Source organism: Emydura macquarii, unplaced genomic scaffold, assembly GCF_026122565.2.
Source record: "Emydura macquarii macquarii isolate MOO-44397 ecotype Brisbane River unplaced genomic scaffold, CSIRO-AGI_Emac_v2 contig_2063, whole genome shotgun sequence".
Classification (NCBI taxonomy): Eukaryota; Metazoa; Chordata; order Testudines; family Chelidae; genus Emydura; species Emydura macquarii.
Window position 1 is genome coordinate 1612294 of NW_027132200.1, and position 18495 is coordinate 1630788.

General features: G+C 38.1%; 1 protein-coding gene across 1 annotated transcript in view; it reads right to left on the minus strand.

Annotated features, from left to right (window-relative positions):
• CSMD1 (CUB and Sushi multiple domains 1) overlaps positions 1 to 18495 on the minus strand; it is a 1845645-nt gene that overhangs the window by 194176 nt on the left and 1632974 nt on the right. The window contains exon 43 of the mRNA XM_067558441.1: positions 650 to 827. Within this exon, the coding sequence (XP_067414542.1) occupies positions 650 to 827 (178 nt within the window). The remainder of the gene's footprint in view (positions 1 to 649; positions 828 to 18495) is intronic.

The window sequence follows — 18495 nt, forward strand, 5'->3', positions numbered from 1 at the left end:
AGGTAGGATGAACATAATGTGCCTGTACAAGAGTTGTTCCCTCACCATTGAAGGCATTTTTCATTTAAGTTGCTAAAGAGGACAAATTGTGATGCATTTTGCATTTATTATTAATTATATATAATACCGTATATACATGGAAATCATAATTAAACATTACAGACTTTCATCAGTTTTACCTGCACTGCCCCTCCTGGAAAGCTGACATAAATAAATGATATGGTGGACAAGGGTGCAGAGTTTTTCCTTCCAGGAACGGGCAAATTCCAGGAACGGGCAGATTTTCAACCTAGTCCAAGGAACATCCCTCTGCTAAATAGAACTTGTGTTTTCTCACATACTTCAACTAATATTGGAGCTGAGAGAAGAACATATTTCTAACTGGTTTTAAGTATGAAAGAAATTCAAGGACAAAGATTTTTCATGGCTAAGACAGCTCCAAATAAAATGTATTACGTGGAACTTATTCTGTCCATTTATGCAATTAACTTATGATCTGGTTTTTTTAACCGTACTCTTAACCACTCTGTTTCTCTGCAACCTACACTGCATTGTAGAGAACATCACCAAATAAAAGTCATAGCTACAGACACAGAGTCAAGGACAAATGAACCAGACACTTATCATTTTGTGTTGAAAGGTCACATACCAAACTGCAATGTAGTCATTCACTGGTTCAGTTTGGAGTAAGGTGAAGTTGATATAAATCCCATGACCTTGGGGGACAGAAATAAGCCATGTACAGTCTTTTGAATTTGGATATTCATCTGGAAATCTTGGAGAATAAACTGTACCATTCAAGGAGGTTACATTATAGCCACAGGGAGCTGAAAAGAAAACAAATGAAAAATTAACAGGAGGAATAAATGTACTGCAGTTCAAAATGGAATAGAAAAATGGCCCAAAATTGTAAAGGCTCTGCAGGATAAAATAATCAGTCTTTTATGAGAACAGTTTTTTTTGGTTGGTTGCTTTTCAGTGATAAGATTTATATTTCTAAGAAGTGAAATAAGTGAGGTTAAATTACACATTTTATTTTGGGGTGTGTACACATATATGCAAGAGGCAAGTTGTCTATATTCCTCTCCACCCTACATATACATATTCATACATTCCATAGATCCTGAGTTGATATGACACTCCCTCCAGCCCAGGAGGCTTTGACACATTTATTTTCAGAGTCAATCCATTCTATTCTGGAGGTGGGAGTGGGAGGCAAGGAGGATGTCATACTCACTATATGGTTGGAAAATACTGTGCTGTTAGGCAGCCTGAGGATCTGGCCAGTAGAGGAGAACCCTTGAGTGCCCTGCCCAATGTTAAAGGGGTTTGTAAAAAGGCCCCTGCTTCTGACTGATTCCTGGTTGCCACAGTAGTCCCCAGAGGCAGTTGACAGACTCTGACAGACATAGGATTGGGTTAACACACAGATAAGTGAAAGTCAGACCTCCAGCCTTATGCCAAGCATAAACTGGTCCAGAGAATCTGGTCTGCTGTATCCCCAGTGTTCCCTGCCTCTATGATTCAGGGAGGTTTAGAAACCTTGAAATATTGCTATGTTCAAATATAATTTCTGACACTAATATAATTTAAAGAATACAATTCTTTAAATTACATTTTAGCTATACTTTTTAAACAAGTTAGTTGTTCTAAAACAATTCAATATTTAATAGATTATTATATTTCAATACATTTATAGGTTATGCTTTTCTCTGCTTTCTGGTTCAAAACTTTTTTCTATTATTTTGTCTTCATTGTTCAGTAACTGTTCATAAAGCAGACTAAGCTTTAGCTCAGTAAAGATTGCCCAATTCTTCCTTTATTCTTGTTATCCAGATCTGTCAATAAACTATCACAGCTAACAGAAATATAATATTATAAGGATGATAAATACAGCTGATGGTTTGCTCTTTTTCAAAGATCATCAGAAAGTATTACAATCCATTAACTAAATAGAAATTTTCCAGCAACTATACAAATATCTGTGGGTTGAGTTAGTAAATCAGTCTAATGTGAATTCAGTTATTGTACTCTTTTTTAGATGTTATGTACAGAGAGAAACAGGGAAAGGGTCTTAACTAGAATGGAGTTATTTGATGGCCGAACCAAAACACAAAACCAAAACAATTCATTTCAAACCAAAACATTATTTTTCATTTTTCATGCTGTAACAACAAAACAAAACAAAAATAATTTCAGTCAACATGAAAGGATTTGAATGGTGTTGGAAAACTTTTATAAATTAAACTTCAATTTGATTTGACATTTAATTTTACAGTGTTTTGAACTGACTTTTGTTTAAATGAACCATTTCAACATTTTCTAAAGTAAAGTTTTGATATTTCTGAAATTTTTGTTTTTAATTTTTTTTTGGCCAACACTATTTACTGAATTCAAGCCAAATTCATGAACAGCACTGGTGCCCAAAACAATCAAATTTTCGACTAATTTACTATTTGTTGAAAAAAAACCATGCACATCTCTAATCTTAATCAGGCCTCTGGTTTTATGGGTGTTACTTTACACCTGAAGTTAAATGAGGTTGCAAATGCTAACACTTGGACAACTATCTGATTTGTAGGTGCAATAAGATAATTAAATATCTAAATGGTGAGATATCCACAGAATCAATTGTGAGTGCAATATTGTGTCTATGAAAATAGCAGGCACTTTTCAAGATCAGGCCTAGAATATGCAAAGCCATTTAGTTCTAGGAAACTGGAATTGCAACGAAAATCAGAGTTTCATATATGATTATAAAAATGACTTGTTATACTGAATGGTGAAGTCTTACAGAAGGAAGAGAAGAATGGCTCCTTCTAAGAAGGTTAGAAGGTAATTGCTGAGTAAAAAGACATTATTTTTCAGAAGATGAGGCCATATGGACAAAACATTACTTTTTTCTACTAGGATCACCATGTAGTGGTTGGCTTGTGTGTTGGTAAACAGGCATGATCCACAAACTACAGCATACTTGAAATATATATTCCTATGTTCTCATCCAAATGTGAGAACCCTGCTTTCCCTAAGAACCACACACAGCAAATGAACTTCCTTTTAAAGAAAACAACACAACACAAACACACATACCCTAATTTCCCCTGGGGGGCGGAGGGAAGAGAGAAGAATGAAGAAGCCCACACTTGATGGACATCAGTTTCCTTGTTTAATTTCCTAATTTTAGAATGTGCTCACATAGCATGTGGATGGGTTGAAGAGCATAGCATAAAATTTCCCCTGCTTCTTTATGGTGTTAAACAGCATTGCTTTTTAAATAATAAAGAGATATTTACAATGCTAGTGTTTCCTTTGCTGATACAGATGTGATGACTGCAGCTGGGCAAAAATTTTTAGACTTATTTTTTGGCTGAAAAATGATGATTTGGATCAATGGAATCATTAAGTGAATTTGGATCAAATTTGCTGAATTGCTGAAAAACAAAAAAGCCGAAAAAAACTCAAAAATCAAACTCTTTTGTTCTGACATTTTCTAAATGAAATATTTTGATGTTTCAATTCAAAATGCCTTTTTGTTTTGAATTTTATTGCAATTTTATTTTTTTAAAGCAAAAAAAAAAAAAAAAAAAAAATGAAACTGAATATTTAATTTCAGATAAAGCAAAAATGGTATTTTTTTCCAATTTTTCATTTTGTTGAAAATTTTGAAAAAGATTTGTTTCAGGCTGCCCTGAATTGTTTCAATTATTTTTTCAATTCAATTTTTCAGTTCAGCCACCAACCTGCAAAATTAGTTATTTGCACAGCTCTAATGATGACTTTCAATGCTCTACAGCAAATACTACTTGTTTAGAGTACTGTTCCAATAAAGTTAAGTTTGCAGAAACTAATCAGTGTTTTCATTGTAGAAGGGGAGACCTTCCAAGAACACAGGAGTTTAAAAAAAAAAGAAAACCAAAAAATTCAATGTTCTGTTTGTAATTCCACAACAAGCTACAGATTTCAACTCAGATAACAACCACAATCTCAAATCTGCCCCAACAGAGATAACAAAGGCCACTCATCCTTGAAAATTCAACATAAAACTGTACTCCATTATACTAACCAGCCATCAGGAGGTGCATATGAAATGGTTATAATGTTACAGGAAGAACTGGGCTCAAATAAACTTATTATGAAATACTCTACTGAAGTTCACTTTCCATACAAACAACCAAAATACCAAATTTATACACTATGTCTTTCTATATTTAGGGGATATAATTTATAAACTAAAAGCAGATGTGTTCTGTTTCTCCTTTCAAGAATTAAAAGTTCAAATACATAACTTATGCATTGTCTTAATGCATTTTATATTGTTAATTATATATATATATATATAAGATATTGTTATATTGTTAAAGCCATGTCAAAACACAAGGCATGAGAACATCAGTGTGGGCTTGTCTACACTTACCTCCGATATTTGGCGGCAGTCAACTGGAGTTACACAAGCTATGAAAAAAACTTGTGTAACTCCCATCGACTTCTCTGCTTCTGTTCTGCGCGCCATCTTCACTGCACTGCGCCGATGGGAACTGTGTTCCCATCGATGCAGTGCAACACCACTGGAGAAGGCGGCCTTAATTTGTCAATTTCTGGATCGACTGAGCGGGTCTTCACTGACCACTCAGTCAATCCAGAGAAATCGATCTGATGGCGGCGAATTTGTCGCCATCAGTGAAGACGTAGCCACAGTGACTAAATCATATATGGACATAGGAATACATTCCTCTTCTCAAGCACATTAAAAATTAGACACAGACATAGGCTAAGGACTTTATTATGATAATATTTAACAGCAGAAAATAATTTCATATACCCATCCAGGCCAGACAGTCAGGAACTAAAGTTGGATAGCTGGTCTATGAATAAGTGAAGAATTTAACCATTATACTTATAAAATGTCTTCTTTAATTTCTCCAACACAGAGACTTCTTTAAAATGAACTCAAAAATTAATATGCAATACATTCTAAATCAGTCCAACAATAATAGAGTGTTGAAATTCAGTTGGGGCTGTGGCTTTTATCTGAGCATGACTATAGCTTATTGTGGAAGTGCATCCTTAATTAAAATCTACCAGTATTTCAAACTTTAAAAACAAAACAAAGAACCAAATATTCTAGAAAGGTAATGTACATCATGGATTTATGCTGCAACCTTAACTTCACCTTAACAAACATTTAGTGTAGAAGTTTTCTTACATCTTTTTAAACAGTCCCAACATAGGACAGGGAAAACACAAGGCATGGGTTATTCCTCTTCCTCCTGACTTCCCAATCCCTTTGCTGCAGGAGCAGAGCCCTGCTCATGTACATTTCCTCGAATACAGAGGGTAGGAAATCTTCTGCTTAGCAGGTGCATACGATAAAAAAATACCTCCTGGTGACCTTATGAGAATTTTGGAGGCCGGGGCAGAAAATGGGGAGACCCAAGAGACTATGTGCGTGTGCATGGAGTCAGGGCATGCAATACATCACAGGGGTACATGGCCACATACATTTCTGTGGATCTCTTGTGGTCCACTTGCTGCCCAAAAGTAGGGCTTCACCTTGAGAAGCCCTATAAGACATATTAAGAGTCCCCAACTGCCCTTCTCTTGCCAGTGGTAAAAGGATCTTGAACTCCCCACACTCCACTCCTTCAGGGGCTAAGTAACTTCACCCTTCCCAAACCTACAAGCTTTAGAAGGCTTGTCTGTCTCCGAGGAATGAGACTTGAACTGCCAGATACCTGACAAACCTGAAAAAGAATGTTGGTCCCATTAAGATTACCAGTGAATGGGGAATTGTTATGCAAGACCCTCCTCTTAAGGCTGGAATGTCCCCAACAAGCCTCAGAGGGCTTGCAGAAAGGTAGCATGTGTAGCGGTATATTATTGAGCCTCTAAGGGAAGGAATGTCACTTTTGTGATGCCTCTCCCCTATATGATTCCATTCTTTCACACTTGTTCTTTTGTTCCTCTTCCTCCCTTTTCCATTGCCCCCAATCTGCTGCTCCTCACATCCCCTTTTTCCATTTCCAGCCAAGCACTACACTTTCTTCAACATAGACCCCATTGCACATCTAAGAACCTCAGGCAGTGAGGATATCTACAGGAGGGGGTTACTGGAGCTTGGAAAACTTTTCAAATAACTGCAGAACTCCATTTTCAAACTGGGGTCTGGCCAGAATAAAAGAAAAACTGTATGCATTTTAAGGGTAATTAACTCCTTTTATATATATTTATTGCCAAAGGAGTATAGAGATGTTTTCACTATCAAAACACATAAATAAAAAGAGTTAATCATAAACAACTTCTTTTGGTAGCAAAAACATCTCTTTTCTCCACAGACAAGACTCCCTAGCAAACAATTTATATTTTCAGCACTATCTGCAAGCACAAAAAGCTATAGACATAAAAATAGACACAGAAGTAAAACAGTAAAACACTTGTTTCTCCAGAAGTTATTTGGCATCCTATTACAAACTCATCAGAACTGATGGTGAACTCTGATGTTAATATTTCAAATCTTAATTTGTATCCATTTAATTTTGGTTGTATGTACTCGATCATAACTAACATAAGCAAAATCAGTAAACTTTAAAATATCTCTACTCTTTCCACTTTTTACTACAAAAGTGACTAATAAAATGGTAGAAGTTTTTTAATCCTGGGGAACATGTTGTTGTGGTGTCATAATTCTCAGATTCCTTTGTTTAAGTCACTTTAAAAAATATCAGAAAACAACTCTGACCCTTAACCAACCAATTCTGAGGCCAATATTGATTATGTGGATTTTTTGTTGTTTTTTTGAGAGCGAAAGGAAACTTTACAGAGTGGGGCATAACTGGGTTTCTAATATAAACTCAGTTGCCTTAATTGTCAATGGTACTGCCATCCCATAATGTTTATTTTGAGCGAACTTATGAGAACTGAGAAAATAAATTCTAATCATCAGCCCATAATATATATATATATACATTCACTCCCTTTTTGCATACAAAATGCATAGCTAAATGCACATTAACTCACTTGTAAATTTACCTGTAAGTGATGAACATGAAGCCCTACTCAAACTACTATTTAAAGTAGCAGAGAGAGGATGAAACAACAATTAAGGCGTTCACTGCAGGTTATCAAAGTGCCTTACAAACAAGATTACTTCAGTACACTGAAGTACTGTTAGCTTTTGAGAGAAACATGACAGCTATTTCAAAGCATGCAAGTTCACTTCCTATCAAATTAGGATAAATACAAAAAGCCAACACAAAGTCCATGCACTACTTAAATGTCACTTAACCTTTATTTCAAGGGCTTATCTGGTGCATGAGTCTTGTGCTGGCTCTATGCACTATCATGAATTGCACCCAGAGTGAATATATAATTAAATCTGCAGGTGGGATTTAGACAGATAAATCAGTCTATGTTTGATTTTTCTAGGCTATTAGGGATAACACCCCATTGAAAAATTGCAAAGGGATCTTTAACAAACAGTAGTGTTAAGGACCTTTGTTTTAAGGAGGCATCTTTTTGTTATGTTTGTACAGGACTAGAACAATAGTGCCCTGGCCTCCAGGTGTTACTAAAATACAAATTATAATTAGTAATAACAATAAAGTGTCATTCTGAAGATGGCTCTTAGAACAGTAAATTGCCCACTTACACTAAACTGAAACACTGGTCCAGTATTGACTCAGAAGGCAGATTGCCATTCATCTACTAAATCAAAAGCACCATTTTCTACAGCAACTGGCTTTTCTTTACAGTCCTTTCCTCCAAGTACAGTGAAATGGGAGCTAATCATCAGTTGCTAAATGCAATTACATCTCCTAACAGTCAGTTAAATATCAATCCTCAAAAGAATTCCTCAATATTAATCCCAGTGTATTAGACAGCCCTCTGTTAAGGGCCAGATAACAGCAAACCCTTTCGTGGATGGACAGGTTTCACTGTGCTGACCAGGCAAGGTCAGAAAAGATCATAGTCTAAGGTGGTAAAGCTGCAAGAGCATAAAATAGTGCAGATTTTTTAAAAATTGTTCCTCACATGTTACACAGAGGTGTAAGATAATGTTAAGCAGTGATTGCTTTTTGAACCAATATTTCTAAAAAAAATGCTGAGTTCCTTATTCAGGCAAATGCCTTGGCTCAATGGGAATTACTGTACATGTAAGTGTATAGATACTGACACTATCATGTATAATAAGTAATTGTGGCCAACATTTTCAAACAGTTAGTGCTCTGCACATCTGAAAACAAGAGCATTTATTTAGGTACTAAATATGAATGTAGATACCTACCTTTAGGCACCCACACTTGAAAATGTTGGCATAGGTACACTAAAAAAGTCTCAGGGGCCAAGGTCAATTTCACTTCTATCATAAATGTGTATCAGATTTGTATTGTTATTTATTAAGTTCTAGTTTCATGTTTATCCTTAATGTCAGTCAGATCCTTTCTAGATGCATCTTCACCACCACCAGAATAGATGGAGCTTTTTCATTGGCAACAGCACTTTGAAGTTCACGTTTCATTTTTTTTAAAAGCCATACCAGTTGCATAAAACAAAGATATTTTAGTGATTTTTTTTCTTTTTTAATAAAAAATATGAAAGACATGGCATAGTTCAAGTTATGGACTTGAAGGTGAGGTCACGCACCTTCTGCAATAACTGGAGTTCTTTGAGCCGTGTGTCTCAATGGGTGCTCCACTTCATGTGAGCCTGTGACCTGTGCCTTGGACTGGAGATTTTTGGTAGCAGTTCCGTTTGGCCTGTGCATGCACCCCACACATCCTTGTGTCTCACACCAAGGCTAGGGGACTGCACAGGCGAACCACCCCAGTTCGTTCTCCAGCACAAAGTCCCACCAGGGAGATCTGAAGCAAAGGAGAGTGAGGGCAGGTAGTGGAGCACCTACAGGGGGAGACATCTCAAAGAACTCCAGTTATACACGAAGTGAGTAACCCCTCCTTTTTCTTCGAGTAATGTCCCTGTGGGTGCTCCACTTCAGGTGGCTCCTGAGAAGAAGCCTCCTAATGACACAGGAGGTTTGGAGAAGAGTTATACAGTGGAGAGAATTGCATTGCCTCCTGCAGCATCTGATCTTGCGACTGTATCCAAGACATAATGGTTACAAAAAGAATGAAGAGAGGATAACATATCTCTTGAATCAGTAAATCTTTAAGTAAGGGTTATAGACATGATAGTGCTCTTGTGGAATGTGCTATCTCTCTTGAAGGAGGCTGAACATGAGTTCAGCCATAACAGATCTTAATACATCTGGAGAACTACTTTGTTAATCCCAGTTTCAAAACTACTGATCCCATGTTTGTATCTGCAATGGATAGAGGTAGGTTAGGAGATCTTATAAATGTTTGGACCGATCTAGATAAAAGGTCCTCCTGACATCCAGGGTATGGAACACAGCTTCCTAGCTAGTCTGATGTGGTTTTCTGTTGGGTGAAATGGATGAATAATTTGATTAATATGAAGCTAGGGCTGGACTGACACTTTCTTTCTGGTGAATACCATAAATGAAGGGTCTGCCACTAAAGCTCCTATTTCCCAACCCTTTTGGTAGGCATCATGGTCCCCAAGAAAACTGTCTCTATGGATAAAGAAAACGCAGCTCATGCCTCAAAAGGATGTTTCATGAGGAAATTAAGAACGAGGCTCAGATTCCAGATGGGAGTAGCATCTCTGATTTGAGGAGAGAGATGTGATAGACCTCTTAGGAGTCTTGTGGGGTTGGATGAAAAAAGACCAAAAAAACCCCTCTATGGATGACTGAAAAGCTGTATTGCAGTTAAATGGCCCCTAATGGAATTAATAGAAAGTCCCAATGCTTTCAGTTCCAACAGGTAATCCAATTCCGTACGAAGAGAAGAGTGAGTCAATGAGATTAGACGACTGTTACATCAAAGATGGCATAGTTTCCACTATGGATATTACTACTTCTTGTAGATTTGTGTCTACTATTTAATAATATGTGTTATACATCTGATTAACAGAGTATCTCTACTCCCAAGAACCATCAAGGAACCATGCTTGAAGCTTCAGAATCTCCAGCTTGGGATGCAGTGTTCAACCGGCATCCTAAATCAGCAAACAAGGACTGATCGGAACCCCCCATCAAGGGCAAGAGGTGAGTCTGATTAGAAAGGGATACTGAACTCATCTTAGACACACTGGTGCAATCAATATGAATCTGGCCAGATCTTGTTGAGAATCTTCAACAGTAATGGTGTCAAGATATGCGTAGAGAAGACTCCTCCTCCATGAGATGAAAAAAGTGTCTCTTAGCAAATGGGGATCAAGACCCCCTCTAGAACAATCCCTGATGAATTTTGTGTCGGCTTCTCTGACAAACAGATCAATCTCTGGGAACCTCCATGCTATCAATCCTGCTTTGCAGGACTCAGGAGACCAGCTCCCACTAATAATTTAGGAAGAAATGTCTGCTGAGTTCATCTGCCAAGGTGTTCTGAATACTGTGGAGGTAAGAAGCTGACTATCTGGTTGGCTATGGACCAATTCCAGAGCTTTATCACTTCATCATGGAGAAATGGGAAATATACTCCTTTCTGATGGTTGATACAATACATTCATGCCATGTTATCACTATGGTGGGAGGATTCTGAATGAACAGACCCACCTGCACAGTTTTTGGTTGGGTCCTTCCACCAGTTGAGTGACTGTAGAACCCACTGAAGAACAGACCCTAAGCTGCCTAGACTGTGCTTGCTTGGTTTGTGAATCATTCAAAGATTCACCTGGCGACCTCAGAAATATAACTGGGCATGCTGCACTACAGAGATGCAAACTGACATGTGCACCAGCAACTGAAGACATTCTCTTACTGTTACTTGAAGACAACACTGCCCTGAATTCTTGAGATAAGATTTGTTAGTGCAAGAAATCTGCTGGAAGGGAGGTACGTTGTGCCTGTCACTGCATCCAGGGATACTCATCTGAAGTCCATCTGCTGTACTGGAGTCAAAACAGACTTTGCTAGGTTGAGTTGAAGGCCCAGTTTGTGGAACAGAGAACACATCACCTTTACGGCTGCCAATATTTCCTAATAAGATCTATCCCCTAATCAACCAATTGACAGATATGGGGAAATTATTATAGACAGAGGATGTAGGTGAGCAGCAATTACCACCAGAATCTTTGAGAATAGGCTTGAGGCACAAGATAGTCCAAAAGGGAGTACCCGGTATTGGTAGTCTTCATTGTTTATTAGAAAATGAAGAAACATCTTGTGTGAAACATGAAAAGTGACATGAAAATGTGTCTTGTAGGTCAGGAGTCACAAGCCAATCCCCTACATCTAATGAAAGAATTATTGATGCAAGGGTCACCATCCTGAATTTCTGCTGTTTCACATTTCTCTTTAGAAACCTGAGCTCTAAAATTGGTCTCCACCCTTTGTACTTTTTGGTCATCAGGAAATACTTTGAATATAATCCCCTTCTTCTGTGCTGGACTGGAACTGGCTCCATACCCCAAAACATAGAAGTGAAGCAATCTCTTACGTCAGCAATGGATCATTAGTTCCCTGAAAAGGGTCCCTGACAAGGGATGAGGCTGGAGAATGAGTAGGAGGGCTGGATTTTAAATGAATAGCATAACCAGATGTTATGACTTCCAAATCCCATTTATCCGATGTTATATTCTCCAATGCAGCCTGAATATGGGAGAGGTGGTAACCAAACAGAGGAACAGGGGTAGGATATTGAGAGTGTAAAATCTTATTGACTGGATAGCTGAGACTCTCAACCAAGCCATTAAAATTGTAACTTCAAGAACACAGATGACTGTGAAGTTGGAGCTGTAGCTGAAGGAGGTTTCTGTTTAGTGTATCTTATTTCTCTTGGCCAGGGGCTCAGATGACCTACAGTAAGTTGAAAATGGGACTGGGCATGGTCTTTGTGCCATCTGAGACTTTGTAAGTCTCCTCTTATTTACAGGAGTATAAATCCCAGGATTTCAGCATGGTTCTCAAGTCCGTTTAAGTGTGGAGAGATGTATCCATCGAGTCCGCAAAGAGCTTGCCACTGTGAAAGTGTAGGTCCTTGACAGTATTCTGGACCTGTTTTGGGAAGCCCAACAGCTGCAACCAAGATAATCTTCTCACGAGCACTGCAGTGGATATAGACTGTGTGCAATATCCACAGCATCAAAAAAAGGTCTTGAGCAATGTCTTTGCTAGGGGCTGAAACTCTTGAATAATGGCCTTAATTTGGTCACAATGTTCCTCTGGGAGATAATCAATAAAGGAATTATATTTGTTGAAATCAAATAGTCATATTTCACCATGAGCCCCTGATGGTTCACAATTCTAAATTGTAGTGTGGCTGAAGTATATTTACAGCCAAACATATTGAGTTTCTTGTGGTCCTTGCTGTATAGGGTGAACTTGAAGCTATGTTGTCTGCCCTGTCCATTGATGATCTCCACTGCCAGAGAATTTGGCACCAGGTGAGAAAATAGAAATTCCAAATCCCTGGTAGGCACTTAATACTTTTTAATCTGCCTTCTTGCAATGTGGTGCAGAAGCTTGGTTTTGCCAAACAGTCTTAGCAGGTTTCATCAGAGCTTCATTGACCAGAATGGCAATCCTCATGGATGTTGACATATTGAAAATATTCAGGAGTTTATGGCGGGACTCCTGAACCTCCTCTAAGGGAATCTGAAGCATGCCAGAAATTTGCTTAATCAGTTACTGGAATTGCCTGAAGTCATCCATGATAGGAGACAGCGGAGATATCACAGCTTTGTCAGATGATAAGGAAATATTTGTAAGAGATGTCACCTCCTTGTCTGTCCTTGATTACTGCTCTTTGGAGGTTCCCTCCTCTGGTGTGATAGTGCTAGAGGTGGTTGGGGGCATGAGTTCTTTTCTACTCCCTCCTGTAGTTTGAAGACTTTGTCAGAAATTGTTGATGATAGAATCCCACGGGGCCAAACAAGAGCACTGTGGGCCAAAGGGAATAGGTGGAGGCAACCTTCTGTGTTCTTGCCATGTATGTCATCCTTCAGTGCCTCAGTGTGGGAGGGAGAGCAATGTGTTCTTGCACAGAGAGGGGAACCCTGTACTGAGATTTGAGAGTAAGAGGAGTCCTCTTCAACATACTCCAATGGGGGGAGGGAGATAATGGTTTTGCTTCAACAGTAGACAAGAGTGAGGATGGTACTCTAGATAATGAGTGTCAGTGACCGAGTAAATATTGGTGTAGATAATCCTCTGGTACCGGTTAACAGAGAGAACTCCAGGGCCTTGAGTATCTAAATTCTTGTAGTACTGACAGCATAAAAGACGGACTGACTGAGAACATGTGGAGGATGGCTTTGGTACTGAGGTCGCTGGCACCAAGTGGTTGGCATGGGAATGAGCCAACTCTGATTCCTCATTTGATGTCTGTATTGATGATACTGATTGATGTTCAGGAATGAGGCTAGCATTCCCATTGGAAGAGTCTCTACAGCTCCAGGTACAAGTACCTGAGCTTGGTATCGAGTCTGTCTTTAGGGACAGACCATCTTCCCTGTCTTTGTGGTACTAGAACCACTCAGAGACTCCCGGGGGAACCACCCTGGGGAACCTGAGGTCTCCACCTCTTGTGCATCGATGACCAAGACTTTTTTGGATATTTAGTCTTTGCCTCTTTCTACATAGAGTCAGATGTTGAGGTACCTGTGGAGCCCGACGTCCCAGAGCAAAATAACAAAAACTCAACACTGAATGGAGAAAGATTTTAAATCTAACTAACTATATCTATGCATATTTTTAAGGGAAAGGGAAAAAAAGGAACAACTGTTTCAACAACTATACATACTATAAAATAACTATTAATTAACTAATTAATTGCTGAATGCTAAAGAGAACAGTCACACAGTAGACCCCATCTCAGGATGAAGGTAGTTGAAAACCACTGAGGGTGGTTCTCCTGCGCAGCCCCACGTCACTTCTGTGTGGGGCACGAGGATGTGTGGGGGCGGGGAAGCGCAGGCTGAAAAATCACTGCCACCAAACAGGGACTCTAATTGAAGCAGCAGCAGAAATTATTGGGTAAGTGTCTGTGGCCTGTGTTATAAAGGAGATCAGACTAGTGATCACAGTGATTCCTTTTGGCTCTAAAATGTATGAATCTTTTATTTCACTCATGACTTATCTCCCTATGACATAATAACAGTTATATTATGTGGTAGATATGCATCTGATAATCTCTGCTGGGTGATGAAAATAACTTATTTATAAATTACAAATCATGCAGCCTGATAGAAGGAATTTTTACTGTTCATTAAGGTATCTGCTGTTTGTCAGCAACAACATGCCTTAGCCTGATAGAAGGCATGGGCTAGATTCACCAAAGGACATAGCTCCCTAACTGCCATTTTAGATGCCTAAATCCCAGAATCAAGCCACACTGGGATTCACAAAACCCCCACTGACCCGTCCCCGAAAACTATAGGTGCTTAAACTCACTCAGTGACTAAATTTTTGCTGTAAAAGCTCCCTAGACATCTATGTTTTTGACTCTTAGCACCGGCACTTCAACCTCATGCCAGGCATCTGGATGCCTAAGCTTAAGCGTGATGCACAACCCAGGGGAAGATAAGTGTTCCTCTGTGTTTCCTGCTGGGCCTGAGCCGGTACGCATGCTCTAAAAATAATAAAATATTTATATTATTATATTATATATTATATAAATATTATATACATAATATTCTTTTAAAAAGGGATTTCATATTTTAATGCATAACTTTCACTGAGAATATTTGCTGAACATTTTGAATAAACTGAATATTGTAATTTTTTTTAACTGAAAGATTTTTTAAAACATTCTTTTTGAAAAAAAAAATGTAGTGTTGCTCTTGCCAAACTAAACTGCTTTATACCACAGCAGTTGAATTATAGGTAAATAGTGACGTTATCTCATGCAAAAGGCAATTTATAAGGACAGGACTAATAAAATATTTTTAAATATGCCATTATTGTAAAATGAGATATGGTTCTGTGACAATACTGCTGACAAAGGAGATAGAAGTCTGATAAAGAAGACAGTGTGACAGCACTTGTCATTAATAATATTTTTTCAGTGATGAAACAAAACAAAAGAAAAACCACTTCATTTAAGAAACCAGTTAAGGTTACTAAATAGCAACACAGTAATTACCACACTGTTTGTATAAAATTTAGATTTATATACGTTTTCAGGACTGTGTACAGAATTTTGGGCCTGCTTGCCCGCTTGAAAGCTGAGGTTTTTGGAATGTATGTAATCTATGTAAACAAAGAACAGAACAAAGACAATGTGTGGTATTTTTCCCTACCCACAACCAGATATTTCTTTATTACTGTGAGAAGAGATAAAGGATGTAGTTAAAATGTTTTGAGGTGTAGTGGGGGGTTGATATATGAATGTACAAATGAAGAAAATCTCTGACTCCTTTTCAAGACAGACGCCAGAGTAAGGTCAAGCAACCAGTTGAGAGGAGCAAGGGGGTAAAGAGAGGTGTAAGAAAGAAACACTAAAGAACCATAAAAGTGACCATGGACAAAGCATAACCTCACTCCCTATCCCTCCCATAGGTTAAAAAAAGGTGGTACCGAAGGCCCCTGACTCAAGACCCTCCAAAACGGAATATGACCATAAACTGTAAGGGGTAGTACCAGGGTGGACACTACAGATATAATTAAGCCTACCAAGAAGAAGGAGGGGAAGTGGGAACTTTATGGGCATATAGAGGCATGGTTAGGGGGAAGGAAGCTCTATCAGAGTATAGCATTACAATTAAGAGAAAGGAAGCTCTGCTGGTGTAAAGAACTATGGATTTATGCCCCAATAAACTTGTTTAGCCCCAATAAACTCATCGCATTGCCTACAGTTTGGACTCTGGCCTGCTGCTTTCTGTCTGCGAACATGTCTGGGAACTGTAAGAGATGGGGCACAGGAGCCCTAACACACATTTATTTAAAAACCTACACACTTAAAAGTAAGGAAATTAATACCTGAGAATAATATAAAATCATACACTGCCCATAATAAACACATTGTTCATATTAAGTACAAAGAAATACATACAGAATTTCATAACAACAGTTTTAAGTGATTCAAAATAAATATTCTTCTTATCAGTAATCTAAAAATAAACAAACAAAACAGAAAATTATTCTGAAAATGAATAATAAAAATATGTATATAAACATTAGTGTAATACTGATCAGCTTCAAATGCATTAAACATAATTTTACCATAAGCTGACAATACTATATACATTTCTTATTAAACTACATATGCAAATAAAACATCAATTTTAAATACTAAAATATTATACTACAAGTTGAAAAACATATTCACTGATGTTTCCCACTTAACTCTATCCTTTAAAAGATTAATGAATAAAAATATTAATAGGTTAGGGTCAGGTTTTTATGTTGTGATGAATGTATATTAATTTTCAATTGGGATGAATAATATGTTTGTGTTTATTATTACATGGACAGCATAAAGTGTAGAGTATCTTTAACTATTCATTTCCTTGTTTTTATGTGTTTCTATTTTCTATTTGCAAATAATGTGAGAGGTAAGTATATTTTGTCCCTTAGCACAGGTCTATGCTACAACTCGGAGCTTGCTTCCCATTCCATGTAGATAGAGTCACACTAGCTCAGAACAAGCTAGAGCACTGATAATAGCAAAGCGGATGTTGCAGCACTGGCAGAGGCTTGGGCTAACCACCCAAGCTCAGCTCCAGGGAGTCAAGTGGGCTTGAGAGCTTGAGCTGCTACCCTAGCCACAATGTCCACACTGCTCTTTTTAGAGTGCTAGCTTGAGCTGAGCTAGCACAAGTCTGTCTACCTGAGCTGGGAGACATACTCCCAGCAGCAATATAGACATACCTTAGCAATCTTAACTGCTTTCTGGGATGTGGGGGAAGTGTTTTGGAATCGGATAAGGTGTATTTTCATTTTTGTCTTTCCTATTTCTATGTGATGTATCTGAGCTTTGAGCTCTTACTCTGTTGATTTATCTTCTTAAACTTATGTTAACACTTCTTACAAAACAACAAAAAGAGTGCTTTGCTGGGTAATCCTAGCACACTTTTTGGCCTTAACCATTTAAGAAGTGCCTGGAATATCTCATTGTTATTATGAAATGCAAAGATAAAAATAGGGAGATACAACAGAACAGTATCAGTACTACAACCATTGTACACACACAGACCCCTAATATATATATAAACACACAAAAGTCTTTTAAGGGATAGAGTTAAGGGGAAACATTATCAGATAATATGTTTTATATATATATATGAATATGTTTGCATATATATATTAAAACAACACAAATTACCTATTTGTTTTTATGTTCACTGCATTAAGTTCATAATTGGAAGCAATATCTTAGCACATTTATTTCTATACTTATTCTAAATTTGTCAAAGAAGCATGTGAGTATTTGTCAGCAAAACTCAAAGCTCTAATTGGAAAATAAATTTGTTCAGGTGCACATTTTACTTCCTGCCTGAACAGCTATTTCTTCGCATCCCCTGTGCCATGTATCCAATTCCAAATTTCTCCCTCTTTCTCCAGTCAGGATTTTGTTGCTTTTCAAAGATCCGTATCTCTGTAGTGTGCTTTATTGAGAGTAAAGTGTCTGAAGTAAAGAAATTACTTTCCTAAGCTGATATTCCTTGTGTTCCTGCCATGTCTTTGATGGATTTAATGAGAAACCAGAGCTCCCTCAGCCAGGTGGACTCTGGGGGAATCTATCTAAGCAGGTGGGGTCTGAGGAGAGAGTTGAGGCACTGATTTCAGGGTCAAGGGTGTCTGGTCTGTGGGATCCCACTGCCCAAGAAGGGTGTCAGACATATGGTCTTGCACCTGGGAGCATGCCTGAGAGACCCAGAGCAGGAACAGTGACTAGTCATTACCTAGGCCCAGGGAGCTTGAAAGCAAGTGGGGCCCATGATTTGAGATTGTTTACAATACACTTATGACTGTCCAAAAGAGAGGGCTGGGCCAGGTTGTAACACCCTTTCTCTCCCCACGGCCCATTTTCAATATTAAAGAAAATAAAAATCTGTAAGAAAATGAATATATATGTAAAAAGCAAACAAAACCCCCAAAACAAACAAAAATCAACTATCCTTAAACTTGTCTTTTCTTGGTTTCTTTTGGTTTCATCTTCCACTGATCAATCTTTCTTTCATCCATTATCTTTTTGCCTATCCTCTTGTTTTATAACCTCTTCCTTTGCCCTCATATTTTGATCCACTCCAAATGTTTACCTTTGCTCTGGTTCAGTCTGACTCTCTCATATCAGTCTTCCTTCCCTCCCACAGTCTCTCTCCCTCTTCTGATCATGATTCCTCCCAATCTCTCTTTGCCCAAAATCCGTCTTCTCCTGTAGCTCTATCTTTCCCTGAACAATTTTCTCTACTTTCTCTTCACCTTCCTCATTTATCTTCACCATAAATTTATTCATAACAGTGCCAGCTTTA